The 19,596-nt window shown below is 46.9% G+C and overlaps 1 protein-coding gene across 1 annotated transcript in view; it reads right to left on the bottom strand.

Annotated features, from left to right (window-relative positions):
* The window catches only part of LOC147706435 (tyrosine-protein phosphatase non-receptor type 6-like), a 315,590-nt gene that overhangs the window by 15,353 nt on the left and 280,641 nt on the right, over positions 1–19,596 (bottom strand). The window contains exon 13 of the mRNA XM_086932941.1: positions 13,058–13,212. Within this exon, the coding sequence (XP_086789067.1) occupies positions 13,058–13,212 (155 nt within the window). The remainder of the gene's footprint in view (positions 1–13,057; positions 13,213–19,596) is intronic.

The following is a 19,596-nucleotide window of genomic DNA, read 5'->3' as shown; positions in this document are numbered from 1 at the left end:
TGGCGTCGGAGTACTAATAAAAGGTTTGGGACCCTATATCTACTATTTTACAAGTTAAGCTTGAAAACAATAAAAGACATCGCGTCTGCAAACATCGTGTGGTGGGCTCCCGGGGTTGGAGAAAGGTTAGGATCGGAAGGGGATCCAAGCGACAGAGTTCAATTTTAACCAAACATCTGGGGAAAGCACTGTTTCTCTTTATAGACAGTAAGCAGTGGTACATACAAACAGAATGTATGTCAACATAAGCAGGAGATGAGCACACATGGTGAGAGGCAGGAGACACTTTTAAGGCCTTTGTTTTATTAGACAAGAGCAGGGTTGAAAAATAAAGGTTATTTTTATGAATGGAAATAAGAGTAAAGATCAGGGTTCTCCAAAGTTGGTCCTGTAGGGCCGGATCCATGTCAGATTTTTAGCATATCCCCATTAAGATAAATGTAGTTATCTTAAAATCTGGCATGGATCCGGTCCTCCAGGACCGACTTTAGAGAACCCTGGTAAGGATCAAGACTCTAGGTGCATGAAAGGCGAATAAGAGCGGACTCTGTATAACTGAAAGACCTAATTTCTGTTAAATGCAGAGAAAAAATGGAAAAGTTGCGAGGAAAATAAATGGGCACGTGAAGGACAGGCGTGGAAGAAGAGACTACCACTCAAGTGTGGCAAGAGAGTAGATGCTCAATGCTCAGGAGTTAATGGAAGAGAGGCAACTTGGCAAATTAGGGGAATAGGGAGACATAAAGAAATCGTGTACCATATGTAGGATAGAGAGAAGGAAGATGCGGAAAACCAGGCCACAGTGAAAGCATAGCCTGACCTTGAAGAGATTGGCCGGGCAAGGGCAGGTCAAGAGAGCAGAAGATGACAGGCAATGGCAGATCAAGCGAGAAAAAGACGACGAGGCGAGGGCAGGTCCAGAGAGGAGAGGAGAGGATGAGGAGAGGATGAGCAGAAGATGGCTGTTCCCAAGAATGATCAAGAAGGAAAATGCTACTTACCAGTATGCATCTGTTCTTGGCATGTAGAGCTGCAGAGTAGTACACTGTGCATTAGATCGCCACCTGGTGTTGGGCTCGGATGATTGCAGGTTGTTGTCTTCTTGGAAGAAGTCTTTGTTAGTCCTGATAGGGGACTCCTCCCTTGGACAATACTGCGCATGGGCATCGGCTCCATCCTCAGATTGTTTTTCACCATGATGGGAAAAGATGGAGTCAGTAGAAGGAAAGAAAAGAAGGATGTCCATGCGTATGCATCTAAGTAAGATGAAAACTGGAACGGATACAAGTCCTGGGGAGGCGGGAGGGCGTGTACTACTCTGCAGCTCTACATGCCAAGAACAGATGCATACTGGTAAGTAGCATTTTCCGTTCGAGGCATATGAGCTGCAGATAGTACACTGTGCATCGATTGTGCAGCAGTATCCCCTCTAGCGGTGGTCACCTGTATCCATTGCAGTAGTTTGAAAGAGAGTTCTAAGGACAGCTTGGCCTACCGCAGCTTGCTGCTTGGCTTGCACATCAACACAATAGTGTTTAGTGAAGGTGTGTGGTGTAGACCATGTTGCTGCCTTGCATATGTCCTCTAGTGGTATATTTCCTAAGAAAGCCATAGAGGCTCCTATTTTGTGAGTGGAGTGCGCTATAGGAGGAACTGTTAGTGTACGTTTAGCCTTTATATAGCATATTTGTATACACTTTACAATCCACTGTGCAATCCCGCCTTTAGAGATGGGGTTGCCTTTGTGCGGAGGAGAGAAAGCGACAAACAGTTGTTTAGTTTTTCGAAATTATTTAGTCCTGTCGATATAGTAGAGTAGAGCTCTTTTAACGTCTAGGGTCTGTAAAGCCCTTTCTGCTACCGAGTCTGGGTTTTGGAAAAACACAGGTAGCTCAACAGACTAATTGAGGTGAAAAGGAGTGACGACTTTTGGGAGAAATTTTGGATTAGACCGAAGAACCACTTTGTTAGGATGTATTTGAAAAAATGGTTCTTGTATAGTGAAAGCTTGTATTTCACTTACTCTTCTGAGAGAGGTGATAGCAACAAGGAAAGCAGTTTTCTATGTTAGGAATTGCAGCTCGCATCTATGTAGGGGCTCGAAAGGGGGTCCCATGAGTCTGGTAAGGACAAGATTTAGGTTCCACACAGAGGAAGGAGGCAACCTGGGTGGGATTATCCTTTTTAAGCCTTCCATGAACGCTTTAATCGCGGGAACTCTGAAGAGAGACAGATGTTGTCTGTTCTGTAAATAAGCTGTAATTGCTGCAAGATGCAGGCATATGGAAGAATATGCCAAATTAGACCTTTGTAAATGTAGAAGGTAACAAATGATATTCTGGATGGAAGCATCCAGGGGGTCTATTTGATTATTTGTGCAATAGATTGCAAATCTTTTCCATTTAGCAGCGTAACACGCTCTAGTAGTGAGTTTCCTGGCTTCTTTAATAATGGCCATACAGTCTGATGGTAGGTTTAAGTACCCAAACTCTAAGACTTCAGGAGCCAGATCGCTAGATTCAGTTAGTGCGGGTCTGGGTGCCTGATTTCGCCATGGTTCTGTGTTAACAGAGATGGAGTGAGCTGCAACTTTTGGTGTGGAACTAGAGAGAGTTCCAATAGCGTGGTGAGCCACAGTTGGAGTGCCCACGTGGGAGTTACAAGGAATAGTTTGAGAGACTGTTGTCTGAGCTTGCGCACCACTAATGGAATTAGTGGGAGAGGCGGACAAGCGTACGCAAATCTGCCTGACCAGTTCATCCACATCGCATTGCCTTCGGACAGTGGGTGTGGAAACCTGGTGGCGAAGGCAGGGCATTTTGTATTTTCGTGGGTGGCAAACAGGTCTATGTGTGGATGACCCCACTGTTGGAAGAATGGCTGAAGAACTTGTGGATGCAATTCCCATTTGTGAATCTGTTGTGATTGCCGACTCAACAGATCTGCTATCTGATTGTGAACTCCTGGAAGGTCTTCAGCTAACAGATGTATGTTTTGAGGAATGGCCCATCTCCAAATGTCTTGTGCAAGCTGGGGCAGTTGCAGAGAGTGTGTCCCCCCTGTTTTTGAATATAGTACATGGCTGTCATATTGCCTGTCCAGATGAGGACAGCTTTGCCTTGCACGTGAAGTTGGAAGGACTTGAGTGCTAGGAATATCGCTAGCAGCTCGAGATGGTTGATATGGAGTAGCTGCTGTTGAGCGGTCCATTGACCCTGAGTGGTATGTTGTAGGGGATGGGCTCCTCATCCTGTGAGGGATGCGTCTGTTATGAGCACTACTTGTGAAACTGGCTCTAGGAACGGCCGCCCCTTTGTCAGGTTTTTGGTGTTCCACCACTGCAGAGAGCGATGTGTGCGGCTGTCCACCAACACCAGGTCTGTTAGTTGACCATGAGCTTGGTTCCACTGTCGTGCTAGACACTCTTGTAACGGACGTATTTGCAATCTTGCGTGTGGAACTATGAAGATGCAAGATGCCATCATGCCTATGAGTTTCATTAACACTCTGGCTGGGAGAGACTGTTGGTGTTGGAAAACGAAATAATCAACTGTGGGAATGGACACTGGTATCTACAATAACCATTGGTTATTCTTTGACAACCCTCATAGACGCTTGTTGATTCTGATGTAAACTGTGCGGTATATCTTTTCGTCCGCCCCTTGTCAAGCGTCAGGGCATAGTCATTGGGTTGTCAAATAATGTGCTATATGCCGGCCTCACCAGAGGCAACCTCAAGTTAGTGTAGAAGTGTCCCGAAATTGGGGGACAGATCTCAGGAGGTAGTGGGTAGAAAAAACGTTTAAAAAACGGTGACTCCCCAAAAACAAAATTTATTAAAGAAAAGGTGAGTACCGTTGGTTAAAAAATAGTGTTATATTGAGCAATCGAGTTACCAGATTACCATATTACTCTTAAAGACAGGTCGACATGTTTCAGGTCACCTGGGCCAAAAGGTCTTCGGAGCTTTCGTCAGGACAAAAACAAAAAACAGGACAAAGAAAATGGGTTTTAAAGTACTTTAAGTGTAGTTTTTATGGAATTGTATGAAGATCTCATATTGAGATTCCTGTGTTATGGGAACAAAACGACAATTCAAAAAGAACGTTTACATGAAATAATGGCATATAGCGCGCTTACAAAGCTTAAAGCTAAGAGAGAAGAACAATAGTTCTTCAAGTAAGGTGCACCTATTGCGGGCACTAAAGGGGGACGGGGGTCTAGAAGAGTAGAACAAATAGGAGGTTCAGTTCACTGGAGTTAAGAACAATCTTAAGGGTAGGTACGCATTGCGCAGCAACAGGTTTTTTAAGTTTTAGGAAGGTCACAGGTTTCAACAGGTCTAAGGTAGAGCGCTACGGGAAAAGTAGTGCTTGAGTAGCAATATCTCACATACCTTCGTAAATAGTCAATTTCTCCACATCAGGTTGCAAAAGAGTCGCTAATAACGAGGTCTTTGCTACGAAGATGAAATAAACAAAAGGTTTTTAAAGGTTAGGGCCTCACAGTGTATACTAGTACCAAAGGTCTAGAGGCGTTTGTTAACGGAGCTAGCCACCATTCTTACCCGCGTGTAGGAGAGCATTAACTCCTAGTGCTGACTCTGCCCCTGGAAAGTAAGGAGGACCTACTGAGTTCACTATTTGTAGCGGAAAATAGAAAAGGGGTTACCAGGTAGAATAGACCTACTTAAAGATGGTGGGTCTGCGAAGGTAGGTAGTGCACTCATTAGTGTAGGATTGAATGGAAACATATATGAAACCTGTGTTGTGGGAACGGAGGAACAGTTTCCACTGGAGAGATTCGTATTGGTCCACAAAACTAAACAAGACCTAACTACATTCATAGAATGGTTGAATAGTAAAGATCGCTGGCTCAAATTCACCTTCACCGCCAGCAACACGAGCATTGACTTTCTTGATTTGACCATCTTCTCTGAAAACGGTAAACTTGAGACTAAGACTTACACAAAACCAACGGCCAAAAATAGTCTATTGTCATATCAGAGCTACCACCCTCGACCACTCAGAGACAATCTTCCATAAAGTCAACTTACTTTCCAGGGGCAGAGTCAGCACTAGGAGTTAATGCTCTCCTACACGCGGGTAAGAATGGCGGCTAGCTCCGTTAACAAACGCCTCTAGACCTTTGGTACTAGTATACACTGTGAGGCCCTAACCTTTAAAAACCTTTTGTTTATTTCATCTTCGTAGCAAAGACCTCGTTATTAGCGACTCTTTTGCAACCTGATGTGGAGAAATAAACTATTATTGAAGGTATGTGAGATATTGCTACTCAAGCACTACTTTTCCTGTAGCGCTCTACCTTAGACCTATTGAAACCTGTGACCTTCCTAAAACTTAAAAAACCTGTTGCTGCGCAATGCGTACCTACCCTTAAGATTGTCCTTAACTCCAGTGAACTGAACCTCCTATTTGTTCTACTCTTCTAGACCCCCGTCCCCCTTTAGTGCCCGCAATAGGTGCACCTTACTTGAAGAACTATTGTTCTTCTCTCTTAGCTTTAAGCTTTGTAAGCACGCTATATGCCATTATTTCATGTAAACGTTCTTTTTGAATTGCCGTTTTGTTCCCATAACACAGGAATCTCAATATGAGATCTTCGTACAATTCCATGAAAACTACACAAGTTGTGTGAGTACTTTAAAACCCATTTTCTTTGTCCTGTTTTTTGTTTTTGTCCTGACGAAAGCTCCGAAGACCTTTTGGCCCAGGTGAGCTGAAACATGTCGACCTGTCTTTAAGAGTAATATGGTAATCTGGTAACTCGATTACTCAATATAACACTATTTTGTAACCAACAGTACTCACCTTTTCTTTAATAAATTTTGTTTTTGGGGAGTCACCGTTTTTTAAACGTTTTTTCTACCCACTACCTCCTGAGATCTGTCCCCCAATTTCTGGACACTTCTACACTAACTTGAGGTTGCCTCTGGTGAGGCAGGCATATAGCACGTTATTTGACAACCCAATGACTATGCACTGACGCTTGACAAGGGGCGGCCGAAAAGATATACCGCACAGTTTACATCAGAATCAACAAGCGTCTATGAGGGTTGTCAAAGAATAACCAATGGTTATTGTAGATACCAGTGTCCATTCCCACAGTTGATTATTTCGTGATCTACCCAGGGGAACTGAATGGACCTCAATTCCTCTTCCCTCCCTTTTGATGAAAGGTGTTGGAAAACAGCAACTAAGCTTTGAATGCTCTGTATCCTGGCTGGACTGGGATAAGCTAGAGCTGTAGACGTGTCTATTGTAGCCCCTAGATACTGATGTACGTGCGAAGGCTCTAGGTGAGACTTGGTGTAGTTTATTGTAAACCCTAAGTCGTGCAACGTTTGGATCGTCTGATGTGTGTGTGTAACGCACTGACAGGCAGATTTGGCTTTTATGAGCCAATCGTCTAGATAAGGGAAGACATGGATCTGTTGTCTTCGCAGATGTGCTGCTATGACTGCTAGGCACTTTGTGAATACTCTTGGTGCTGTTTTCACTCCAAATGGAAGGACTATGAACTGATAGTGTTGTCCTTCCAGCACAAACCTTAGATATTTCCTGTGAGCAGGGTGTATAGGGATGTGAAAGTAAGCGTCTTTCAGAACTAGTGTAGCAAGGAAGTCTCCCTGGTGCAGCAGTGGAAGCACTTGTTGCAGAGTGATCATATGGAAATGATCTGATTGTATGTAATGGTTGAGGGGCCTGAGGTCTAGAATCGGTCTCAGGGTCCCGTCTTTCTTGGGAATTAGAAAGTACAGCGAGTAAACCCCCGCCCCTTGTTCCTGTAAAGGAACTAACTGAATTGCACCCTTTTGTAGAAGGGACAGAACCTCTTGCTGAAGCAGCGCTAGATGATCGGTAGACATTGGACGTTGCCTGGGAGGTATGTGTGGAGGGGTTGCTGTAAGTTCTAGGCAGTAGCCATGTTGGATAAACTGTCTTACCTACTTGTCAGTTGTAATAGAGTTCCAGACAGGCAGGAACTGTGTTAGTCTGTCCCCTACAGGAGTGGAATGCTGCGGGGGAGCGTAGGGAAGTAATTGCTTAGGGGCGGAAGAGGCTCGAATGTTGGTATTACCTTTACCTCTGCCCTTGGTATTATTGCCTCTGTATCCTTCTCTGTAGTAACTCTTGTTAGAGGAGGTTTGTGTCTTGAAAGACGTGTTAGTGTCTGTTCCAGTTTGTTTGCAGCCGCCTCTGTAAAAGGAGCGACGAAAGGAGCCTCAAGCTGGGGTAGACTGTAAGGCCCCCATAGACTTGGCAGTGCCCGTGTCTTTTTTAACTTTTTTAAGGGTAGTGTATACGTCTGGACCAAATAATTGGTTTTGGTTAAACGTCTGGTTCAAAATGGTGGTTTGTACTTCTTGTTTGAACCCTGAAATGCGTAGCCACGCATGTCTCCTAATAACGACACTGGTATTAACAGCCCTAGATGCTGTGTCTGCGGCATCTAGTGCGCTAATTTGATAGAAGCGTTAGATATTAACTTGCCTTCCTGTATGAGGTCAGTAGCTTGATCTTTGTACTGATCTGGGAGGTGCTCAAGCAACTTCTCCAATTGGTTGTAGTGAGCCCGATCATAACGAGAGAGGAGGGCTTGTGTATTAGCTATGCGCCATATATTGGAAGCCTGCGCAGCTATTCTTTTGCCTGACGCATCAATAATTTTGGATTCCTTGTCAGGCGGGGGGGCTTCACCAGAGGTCTGAGAATTTGCTTTTTTACGTGCGTTGGACACCACTAAAGAGTCTAGTGGTAGATGTCCTTTAATATAGATTGGGTCTGAGGGTGCAGGTCTATATTTCTTTTCAATTCTGGGGTTTAAAATTCTGGTACGCACAGGATCTTTAAAGACCTCAGTAGCATGCTTAATCACTCCTTTGATCATGGGAAGAATTTGAGCGGATCTCAGAGACTGCTCAAAAGTATCTAAGAGAAAATCTTCCTCAATGGCCTCAGAATGCATGGGGACACCATGGTATGTAGCAGCTCTGTTTATCAGCTGGCCAAACCCAATAGTATCCTCAAGAGGAGAAGGTTTAGATGGGTATGAGGGTGCCTCAGGGACATCAGGTTCATTTGCAGTGTATGGAAAACCCCACCCAGACGCAGGTATTGTGTATGGAAAATTCCACGTGCCCTCGCCTCCTGGGTATGCAGTGTCTCCTTACCCGTCCCCTCCACCCAAATCCTATTCATCATCATTCTGTGGTGAATTTGATGACAATGGAGATTGTATAGGAGAGGTTTGAGGTGAAATATAGGGAGGAATGGGAGAAGGAGGAGAGACAGGAAAGGAAAATTGCAGAGAGTTTGCACAGACCTTTTTGGCAGTGTGGCTCACTGGTTAGAGGCGTGTGATGGCAGAGTTTTTGGCTTTATTTAGCAGTGATATAGATCATTAATCTTGCTCGCATCTAGTATAGGTATTCCTAGCCTGTGTTGGCCCTTTTAAGCCCTTTTTCCGGACCTAGAAGAGGATAGCTGCTTAATATGCCTTTATTCTTGACTTTAACCTGTCTATTGCCTATTGGCTTTGACATATTAGACATATTGGTATGGTTTATGTAGGTATTCTGACAGAGCTAAGGAGCATTTCACCCCTTTCAGGCCTACAGGCCTAAAGCTAGAGAGACTCCATCTTGATGGAAGCAGAGAGGCTTTTTAGGGCAAAAGCAATGTTTATAGTTATAACTGTTGTTCGCCCTAAGCGGACCGGAGAGAACCGGCCAGAGCTGAATCTAATCAGGAATTGTTCCCGGGCTCAGGTCTCTAGACGAAACAAGCAGACTGGTCACTGTGGGAGCGTCTAGCGCAAGGAGCCTGGTGCATGGGATTGGTGGGAAGAAGCTGCTGGCTGGAACTTTCCATGAGGAAACAGCATTCTATATTTGTGAAGTGCAGAGGCGGAGTCAGTTAGTCGAGGAGAGAGTCAAGCAGAGGGGAGTCAAGCAGAGGGGAGTCAAGCAGAGGGGAGTCAAGCAGAGGGCAGTCGAGGAGAGAGTCCAGCAGAGAGTCCAGCAGTGGAGTGGAGTTGGCAGAGAGAGAGAGAGGGTTAAGAGCTGAGTTGAATAGTGAGCTGGAACTGAAGGAAGCAGTCAGAAGCAGTTGCTTATCAGGAGGAGGTGTGAATAGCTGGAGTCTGAAGTAATGCCTTTTAGAAGAGATAGAGGAGAGCTCGTGGATTAACCTATGGGAGCAGATGGAATTGGACATTGGCGCAGAGACAGAGTGAATAAGATAGTGGAATGAACGGTGATCAGAGCGGCAGGAACCATTAAGATTGAAGACGGAAGGTGGAGAGACAGTTCGTGTGGGGGAGAGGAGTCCAGAGACAGAGTGATCAGCGCAGAGGTGTACCCAAGAGTGCAGGAGAGAGAGAGAGCCTGAGATGAGCCAAGGCACAGACGAGAGAGGAACCCAGATGACAGCTAGAACAAGACTTCACACTAATCAGGTGATATTGTTTTCATCACATTAGCTACATTTACACTTTATGTCTAATCTTTTCCCTTTTAGCGGAGTGTTCCTGTTATGTGTAATCCTTCTCTTTCAAGCGGTGTGTTCTACCTATGGCCTTTGTTAGATTTGTATAAATGTTTATATTACTATAATAAACGATCCCCAGTTTATAACAAACTGGTGTGTAGCCCCTATTCTTGTTCACTGAAGGTAAACATATCTCCTAGGTGAGTACTAGATATGTGAATGGATGAGTAATCCCAATCAGGTAAGTGGTGATCACATAAATAGGGAGTGAGTGAACCTTTGATGCCAAGAGCAGAGAGTACATTATATAATCTGGAACTATATTCAAAGTCATTATTGTAGTTTCATCCCGAGTAGACAGCTGAGATAATATCCCAATATATATATATATATATATGTATAGGTGTTCATAGGAATGTGGTCGTCGTTGATATGCGGCGTTAATGAGAGCGTTGGGGGGGATACCAACGTGGAAACCCACCGGATTGTGGCTTGAATAAGTGAGAACGCCAGGAAGGATACTGGCGCGTAGTTTCGCAGGATCGCGAACAATTTGGAAAAGGGAGCATTGGGTTCTGCAGGCCCGTGTGTAGACGCACCAGATTGTGTGTCAGATCTGCCCTAGGGTAGAACGGTCTGGGTCAGGGTGGCCGCGAGACCAACTGATGTGAATAAGAGTGGTGTAGGGTATGGATATCCCTAGTAATCAGTGAGTATTCTTAGTATCCCTATAGATTTAGTGGTGTTCTTAATAATATGAGCTTGTATATTGCGAGTTCCCCATCCTCAGGTAGGTACCAGGTGCCTGGATATAGGTGGTCCTGGGGACGGAAGGTGAGTACGTTCTGGCTGGGTTGGAGGGGCCCCTGGGGGCTGATCCCACCTACTCAGAAAATCCAGCCATTACAAGGCGGCAGACCCGAGAGCAGAGGACGGCCCGGGACCAGGGTTCGATTCCCGGCGCGGCAGGTTTCTGGACCAGGGTCAGCGGACTCGATAATTCTCTCGCCTCGGTGCCCACTCTGATCAGCGTTCACACTCGGCAACTCTGGGCATTAGCTTGCCTCATCTTCACTAACGGCCCCACCAGACCGCCGGGGATGCCTGGTCTCACCCTTGAGATACCCATTAAGGGACCATCTCTCAGGGAAGCCAGGAAGGGTTTCGCAGCGGTCGAAGCGCCTTGGGACCCTCCGGGTAAGTAGTGCGCTATATAAATGCCTATACATTTACATACATTTACACATTTACATTACCACAGGAGTAGGTGGTGTAGCTGCAGGTCCCTTCTGGAGTGGTGTGGCACCATCATGACCAGTTTTCGGGTCGATGAAGATCTTTTTCTGTTGAGGATCTGGTTGAAAAAGGTCCTCTTGAGGCACAACCTTCTTAGGCGCTGATGTTTTCGGTGCCGGTGTAGGTTGCCGGGTGTCCTTAGCCTTGGGAGGTATTAGAGGGTCCTGTGGCTTAGTTTTCGGCATCGAAGGCGTCGTTTTTGGCTTGGAAGGCATGTTCGAGGGCTTGAAGGCCTCAGAATCAGGTTCTGTGGTTTTCGGCACCGTGTGCGGCTTCGGAGCCGGTGCGTCCTTTGGATTCGGTACCGAAACAGGTTTTGGTTTCAGTGTCGGCACTCCTTTTGGTGTCGGAGCCGAAGGGTCTTTTGGCTTCGGTCCCGACTGAGTCTTGCTTGGTGACAAGGCACCGGAAGGAGGAGGACATTTTTTCTGAGCCGACGGAAGACTCTTGGTCGGTGTCGAGGCACCGGAAGGCGTGGAAGATTTCTTCGGAGTCGAGCCTGAAGGCGGAACTTTTGCAATAGATGATCGGTCTCGACTGGGCCCAGCGGGCGGAGTGCTGACCTTTGCCTTCTGTTTGGGTGTATGTGTGGCAGGGGCAGTAGTACTCACGCGCTGACCCGATGGAATGGAGTCGTCAGAGTCATCTGCCTCAGAGACCATCAGGAGATCCGGTGAGTCTCTTCGGGAACGAGTGGAGCCTCGTCGTCGAAGATGTCTTCCGGTGCTGGGCCCGATCTCCTCATCTCGTGTCGACGGGCCCTCCGGTCTCGGATGGTTTTCTTCGAGCGGAAGGAAGCACAGGCTGTGCAGGTCGACTCGTTGTGGTCCGGCGACAGACAGAGGTGACAAACCTCGTGGTGGTCGCTATGTGGGAACTTTGCTTGACATTTCGGGCATTTGCGGAACAGAGTCCTTTCCATATGGTGTAGGCCGCACGGCGTCGATAGGCCCAAAGGCCCACTTGGATGACCAGAATGGAAACTTTGGTGTCGAAAGGTGCCGCAGTCGATGTCAAAGGCAGGTCTTATTTGTTTTATGAAGTTCTGCGCGTCGAAGTTGCAGAAAAACTGTTTCTGGCCGGAGCAGAGAAACTTTCATCCGAACCCAGTGGCGGAAAAAACAATCTGAGGATGGAGCCGATCCCCATGCGCAGTATTGTCCAAGGGAGGAGTCACCTATCGGGACTAACAAAGACTTCTTCCAAGAAAACAACAACCTGCAATCATCCGAGCCCAACACCAGGTGGCGATCTAATGCACAGTGTACTATCTGCAGCTCATATGCCTCGAACAGGGCAGTTTCAGTGAGCAGTGGATGACCACATGAGGTAATTTCTAAAGAATAGAGAATTACCAGACTTAAGGCCATTCCAGAGAGGAGAGGATGCTCAGAAAAGGGGAGATTCAGAAAAGGACCACGACAGGCAGGTCCAAAGAGCAGAGAGAACACAGAAGCATCTGTGTGTGGCCTACAGCCCACATTGTCGAACCCACAGAAATATCTTAAGATTGTGTAGGAAAGTACGTAAAGTGCCAGGAGAACATTAATGAAGAAAATACATAACCTTTCCTCAAAAACCGCAGCAAGAAACACATACAGAGGGACACAGGCAGCAGGGGTTCATTTGTAAAAAAACCTAGGTGCCAGGGCTCTCAGCAGGAGAGGCTTGCACCCGCTCATTTCTCCTGTTAGCGCAAAATAAACTTGAAAGGTTGTGTGCTCTTGCACACCACATGGTGTTGTTTGTGCTGATTTTTCAGCGCTGCTTGAGCTACTGTTGCTAATTTGCAGTGCAAACAGCAAGATATGCATATTTTCTGCGAGTTCCGCCCACCCCTAGCAATGACCGGCTTTACCGACACTGTACCATGCCAAGGTATAGATGTCATGTTTCTGATGGTTTAAGATTTGGAAAATGTTGGTTGGTGCTGTAAAACACTAGTCTCTGTCTAGTGTCTAATCCTTGGTTGTGAATTTTTGATGGTAATGTCTCCTTTGCACACTTACAAGGAATGTTTGATTGTCAGACTGTAGCTATGAAGTACTCTGGTGGGTTAGACGGTGTATTAAACAGAGCAGGCAAACTGGCAGAAGGAACCACAGCAAAGGCAAAGCAAGTGAAAGAACTGGTGAAAAAGAAGTACTGTAGATAGACTGTTCATAGGGGATGGAGGGGGCAATTGAGGGAATGAAGGATCACAGATACATGTGGGCTTGCCTCACCACTGATCCACAGCCAATGTATACCTGCCGTGCACAATGATGGGGCCAGCATTGGGCTCTTGCTCCTGCACTCGGTTGATCTCATCCAGGAAGCTGAGCACCCCACTGGGCTCTCCCGGCACGCCATGGTCCGGCCAGCTGAGAAACTGGTAGTGCCAAATGTCCCGGACTTTATTTTCCTGGAATAAATAAAACACACAAGTGTGTGGCAATCCCACTAGGTTTGTCCTAATACCTCAATGTACATACTCTGCCACTCATCTTTGCACTCATGCAACCATTCATCCACTTGCTGACTCAGGGTCTGATTTAGATCTTGGCAGACGGTGTTGTGGGTGTAATTCCTCTCACACATGCCCGCCTTAAGCACTCGTTAAGAAACATCAGAAAAGTGTGTTTACTCCAGAATTCTACACTCAATTGTGAGGATGCCCATGACAACCATTATAAATGTACAATGAAATGTGCACATTACTTTGATTGTGTGGCTGCACACTCTGTTATTTGGGAACATGAGAAATATTCATGCAAGTACTCATTGACAATCTCCGACACGTGGATACTGGTAAAACGTGTCACTAAGCAAGTATGCTAATGTCATCAGCTGCGGGACGTCTCCACACGTGTAAACTGGCACTAACACATGTCAACCGGCACAACGTGTATTCAAATGCCAAACGTGTATGTCAATACCTGCGGTACAGGGAGGGTATTTAAACCGTTCCTGCCTGTACTCGCCGCTTGGCCTCGTTTCCCCAGCACTTACCTGACTCCAGTTCCTTGCAGCAGCCAGTCTCCTCTCCCTTTCTCCAGGCACTTACCTGACTCCAGTTGCTTGCAGCAGCCGGTCTCCTCTCCCCTTCTCCAGGCACTTACCTGACTCCAGCTGCTTGCAGCAGCCGGTCTCCTCTCCCCTTCTCCAGGCACTTACCTGACTCCAGTTGCTTGCAGCAGCCGGTCTCCTCTCCCCTTCTCCAGGCACTTACCTGACTCCAGTTCCTTGCAGCAGCCGGTCTCCTCTCCCTTTCTCCAGGCACTTACCTGACTCCAGTTCCTTGCAGCAGCCGGTCTCCTCTCCCCTTCTCCAGGCACTTACCTGACTCCAGCTGCTTGCAGCAGCCGGTCTCCTCTCCCCTTCTCCAGGCACTTATCTGACTCCAGTTGCTTGCAGCAGCCGGTCTCCTCTCCCCTTCTCCAGGCACTTACCTGACTCCAGTTGCTTGCAGCAGCCGGTCTCCTCTCCCTTTCTCCAGGCACTTACCTGACTCCAGTTGCTTGCAGCAGCCGGTCTCCTCTCCCCTTCTCCAGGCACTTACCTGACTCCTGTTCCTTGCCGCAGCCGGTCTCCTCTCCCCTTCTCCAAGCACTTACCTGACTCCAGCTGCTTGCAGCAGCCGGTCTCCTCTCCCCTTCTCCAGGCACTTACCTGACTCCAGTTGCTTGCAGCAGCCGGTCTCCTCTCCCCTTCTCCAGGCACTTACCTGACTCCAGTTGCTTGCAGCAGCCGGTCTCCTCTCCCCTTCTCCAGGCACTTACCTGACTCCAGTTCCTTGCAGCAGCTGGTCTCCTCTCCCCTTCTCCAGGCACTTACCTGACTCCAGTTCCTTGCAGCAGCCGGTCTCCTCTCCCCTTCTCCAGGCACTTACCTGACTCCAGTTCCTTGCAGCAGCCGGTCTCCTCTCCCCTTCTCCAGGCACTTACCTGACTCCAGTTCCTTGCAGCAGCCGGTCTCCTCTCCCCTTCTCCAGGCACTTACCTGACTCCAGTTGCTTGCAGCAGCCGGTCTCCTCTCCCCTTCTCCAGGCACTTATCTGACTCCAGTTGCTTGCAGCAGCCGGTCTCCTCTCCCCTTCTCCAGGCACTTACCTGACTCCAGTTGCTTGCAGCAGCCGGTCTCCTCTCCCTTTCTCCAGGCACTTACCTGACTCCAGTTGCTTGCAGCAGCCGGTCTCCTCTCCCCTTCTCCAGGCACTTACCTGACTCCTGTTCCTTGCCGCAGCCGGTCTCCTCTCCCCTTCTCCAAGCACTTACCTGACTCCAGCTGCTTGCAGCAGCCGGTCTCCTCTCCCCTTCTCCAGGCACTTACCTGACTCCAGTTGCTTGCAGCAGCCGGTCTCCTCTCCCCTTCTCCAGGCACTTACCTGACTCCAGTTGCTTGCAGCAGCCGGTCTCCTCTCCCCTTCTCCAGGCACTTACCTGACTCCAGTTCCTTGCAGCAGCTGGTCTCCTCTCCCCTTCTCCAGGCACTTACCTGACTCCAGTTCCTTGCAGCAGCCGGTCTCCTCTCCCCTTCTCCAGGCACTTACCTGACTCCAGTTCCTTGCAGCAGCCGGTCTCCTCTCCCCTTCTCCAGGCACTTACCTGACTCCAGTTCCTTGCAGCAGCCGGTCTCCTCTCCCCTTCTCCAGGCACTTACCTGACTCCAGTTGCTTGCAGCAGCCGGTCTCCTCTTCCCTTCTCCAGGCACTTACCTGACTCCAGCTGCTTGCAGCAGCCGGTCTCCTCTCCCCTTCTCCAGGCACTTACCTGACTCCAGTTCCTTGCAGCAGCCGGTCTCCTCTCCCCTTCTCCAGGCACTTACCTGACTCCAGTTGCTTGCAGCAGCCGGTCTCCTCTCCCCTTCTCCAGGCACTTACCTGACTCCAGTTGCTTGCAGCAGCCGGTCTCCTCTCCCCTTCTCCAGGCACTTACCTGACTCCAGTTCCTTGCAGCAGCCGGTCTCCTCTCCCCTTCTCCAGGCACTTACCTGACTCCAGTTGCTTGCAGCAGCCGGTCTCCTCTCCCCTTCTCCAGGCACTTACCTGACTCCAGTTCCTTGCAGCAGCTGGTCTCCTCTCCCCTTCTCCAGGCACTTACCTGACTCCAGTTGCTTGCAGCAGCCGGTCTCCTCTCCCCTTCTCCGGGCACTTACCTGACTCCAGTTCCTTGCAGCAGCCGGTCTCCTCTCCCCCTCTCCAGGCACTTACCTGACTCCAGTTGCTTACAGCAGCCGGTCTCCTCTCCCCTTCTCAAGGCACTTACCTGACTCCAGTTCCTTGCAGCAGCCAGTCTCCTCTGCCCTTTTCCAGGCACTTACCTGACTCCAGTTCCTTGCAGCAGCCGGTCTCCTCTCCCCTTCTCCAGGCACTTACCTGACTCCAGTTCCTAGCAGCAGCCGGTCTCCCCCCCCCTACTCTGGAATTCTTACAGGCATAATTAGGTCTGCATATTGGTTTTATGGTTGGGTTTGTGTGGCCCAGGGCAGTCTGTTATGCTGAGCGACTCGGGTATGCTTGCATACTGACTTGCCTCTCCTCATTTCCCAAGCTCTACTTAACATTGAGTCTTTACATATGTTAGGTCGCAATATGCAGGCCTTATTATCCCTGTAAGAACTTCAGATGCTCAAAGTGCAAAACACTGGAGAAAAATGGCTATGCTACAGTACAATGATGAAAAATAGTCAAAGAACTTACAAGGAACGCATTTGTTATGAGTTATCTGGCTATCTGTGTTAGCCATTGAGCATGAAGCTTGATGGTGTGTGTCTGTCAATAACTGTCAGGCTGTTAGTTCCCAGAGGATCTGGGGAATTATCATCGCCATGGTAGAACAACCTTGAGAACTGGCGAGTGCCTCTCTAACAGACAGGTGACTCCCTCACAACAATGAAGGATTTCTTATCAGCTGAAATATAAATCTGATTTTATCCTATGGGATTTATATTTCGGGGGACAGGATATCCGTCTCCGTTGTGATGGAGGAACCCGACTGCTGAGATCTAAATCATGCCGTGAGTATAGCATTTATTCACCCTCCCACCAACAAAAACGCATACAAACAATCTCAACAAGCATATTAAAGATATGCAAAATAATAAAAATAGTAAAGAATTATACAGCATAAATGTAGTAGAAAGGTGCTTGCAATTACGAATAAGTATAACAAAATTAGCAGACAGTGGCAACCTTTGAATGGTATTATGTATTATGATTAGTTAGTGTACCAATTTAAGATTGCAAAAAAAACTGATGAAAAGGAAAAATGAGGGTACTCTTCTTCCTTGAACCCAAGGTTGTAAGGTGTAACAAGTGTCCCTTTTCATTTTTGATAAACCTGTACTGTCTTTAGCATCTGCCACTATACAAAGGACAGCCCAACTGGAGTCTAGCCTTTGTCATTCACTTGCCATCATGAACAAGCATAATCTTTGCCACAAGGCAACTATGAGACATATGAGGAACATGATGATGAACAAGATTTATAGAGCACGCAGATGCTCCTAGGAGTGTGCATATAATCACAAATATGTACAAAATTAAAGTTGGCAAAACATTATGCAACCCCTTCTTAGCAGGCCTCGGAAGGAATCTCACTGTGCAGGTCTGCTGAGGTGAGCGTTAGTCAGCGGGGGTTACCAAGAAGAAAACCCTTATGGTAATCTTTGAGATTACTTGTAATAAAATACACGTGCACCGGCTTTACCACAGTTAATAACAATCCACCTTAAAAGGACTATTGACTTGATTTTCACAATAAATAAGCCAGGCCAACTGACTGATTTCACAATAAGCAAATCAGGCCTGTATAATTTATGAATGGCTGGTCACCATAACAAACTTAGGCCTACTGTATTGAGCACAACCTTACACACAAGGCAGCTATGAGGCACGCCATCCTAAAATAAAAATTAGCATAAAATTACATTTGGCAAAAGTATACACAACCTCTCCTAAGAGGACCCAATAAGAAATATCACAGTGCAAATCTCCTACTCCTTGGGCTCTTAGCACAAAAAGCCTTGACTACTAAGTCTGTGAGATTCCATGTAACCAAAAAACATTGCCCACCGGCATTAACATAGGTAATATTAATCTACACTTAAAGATCTATTGCCAAAAACACATGGTTTTCACACAAAAAATAAGTTGGGCCTTTGAGTTAAACTTTCATAATAAGCAGATCAGAAATATGGCGTCTGATTTAACTTTTCCTTACAAACCACTCAGGCCTAAAGTCTTTGTCACTGGCATGTCAAAAATACCCAAATCAATTCTGTTGTATTGACCGTAAGCTTCCCCATAAGTCAACCACTGGTATACAGTTTGAAAATTACAACCATGTACAAGATTACTGTTGGCAACACAAGACATACTTCTTCCTGAGTGGGCCGAACAAGGATCCTCAGTGCAAATCTTCAACCCCCCAAGGTTTGTCAGCGAGGGTAAGCAACCCCAAAAGCCTTGCCTACTATGTCAGTTTGCGAGATTGCGTGCAACAAAATACCATATACAGGCTTTTCCACAGTGTAATAGCAATTCAACCATTCAGGCCTGTTGACTTCAACACGTCTTCACGATAAATAACATGGATCTACTACCTTTCTCATAACTTTTCATAATAGCAGGTCAGACCATGGTATCTCTTGCACAGCATCATTCGCTTGTCACCATAACCAATTCATGTCTACAGTACTGAGTACAAGCTTTCCAACAAAGCACAAAGAATGTTTTTCTGCAGAAGCACACAACCTCTACCCAATCAAATGCTAACAGAATCAACATGTAGGAGGAGCCGAAGCCCTCTAGCGTAGTGCTTATTAAAGCGCTTGTTCTGTTGGCCTCATGAGGTCATCAACGGCTTCTCGGTCAAGGCAGATCTAAAAATGCCCTAAAATAAATTGATATCTATCTTGATCTCCATTGCAGTGCCTGGCTTAAATACCATATGTGGCAAAGACCAACTTATCTGAAAGAGGGGATGTTACGTACAACAGGTCCAGATTTTACAACAGAAAACTGCTTACAAAGTAGCAAACCCTTTGGGCCACACATTAATGTGTGGATGTGAGACTTAAGAGCTTGGTTGGGGAAAAAAATAAGCTTGCCAGGTAAGTTTGCTTCTTAACCAACATCTGTAATGCCTGGGAACTTTTTAGGTACAGAGAATACAGTTTACGTTGCAGGCTGGTGGTAGTTTTGATTTGATTTTCTTGTGAAACCCTAGGCCCAACTAGCTGTGTGCCTATTTTTTCAAAAAGGGGATAGACAGGACCCTGGATGTTATAGGCCTATTTCTCTACTTGATAGTGTAACTAAAGTATTAGGAAGAATAATTTTGGAACGCTTGCAGGATTGGGCAGAGGAGAACTCTGTTCTGTCCGACCTGCAGTACGGTTTTCGTGCTGGTCTTGGAACGATATAGCAGGGGATAAATCTGTCAATCCTGGTAGGGAAATACACTAGGGCCAAACAGGGGAATCTATTCTTAGCATTTGTGGATCTCACTGCTGCATTTGATTGCGCAATTCACAGTAAACTCTGGTCTATTTTAGAAGACATGGGGGTTGAGATTCAGATTATTAATTTTCTTAAGCGTTCTTACAATGACGCCAAAGCACGCGTGCGCTGTGGCTTGAAGGGGGAATGCTCTGCTACTTTTTCGATTAAGAGCGGAGTCAGGCAAGGATGTGTCCTGGCTCCGTTTCTTTTTAACCTTTATATTAATGGCCTGGGGGATGCCCTCCTTGAAGACAACAAAGATTTCCCATACGTGGCAGGATGTCCAATACCAGCACTTCTATA

The sequence above is a fragment of the Lissotriton vulgaris genome, chromosome 7 (assembly GCF_964263255.1).
Source record: "Lissotriton vulgaris chromosome 7, aLisVul1.2, whole genome shotgun sequence".
In the NCBI taxonomy this organism is placed as follows: domain Eukaryota; kingdom Metazoa; phylum Chordata; class Amphibia; order Caudata; family Salamandridae; genus Lissotriton; species Lissotriton vulgaris.
The sequence above is the reverse complement of the archived record's forward strand: the minus strand, read 5'-3'. Positions and strand labels throughout refer to the sequence as shown.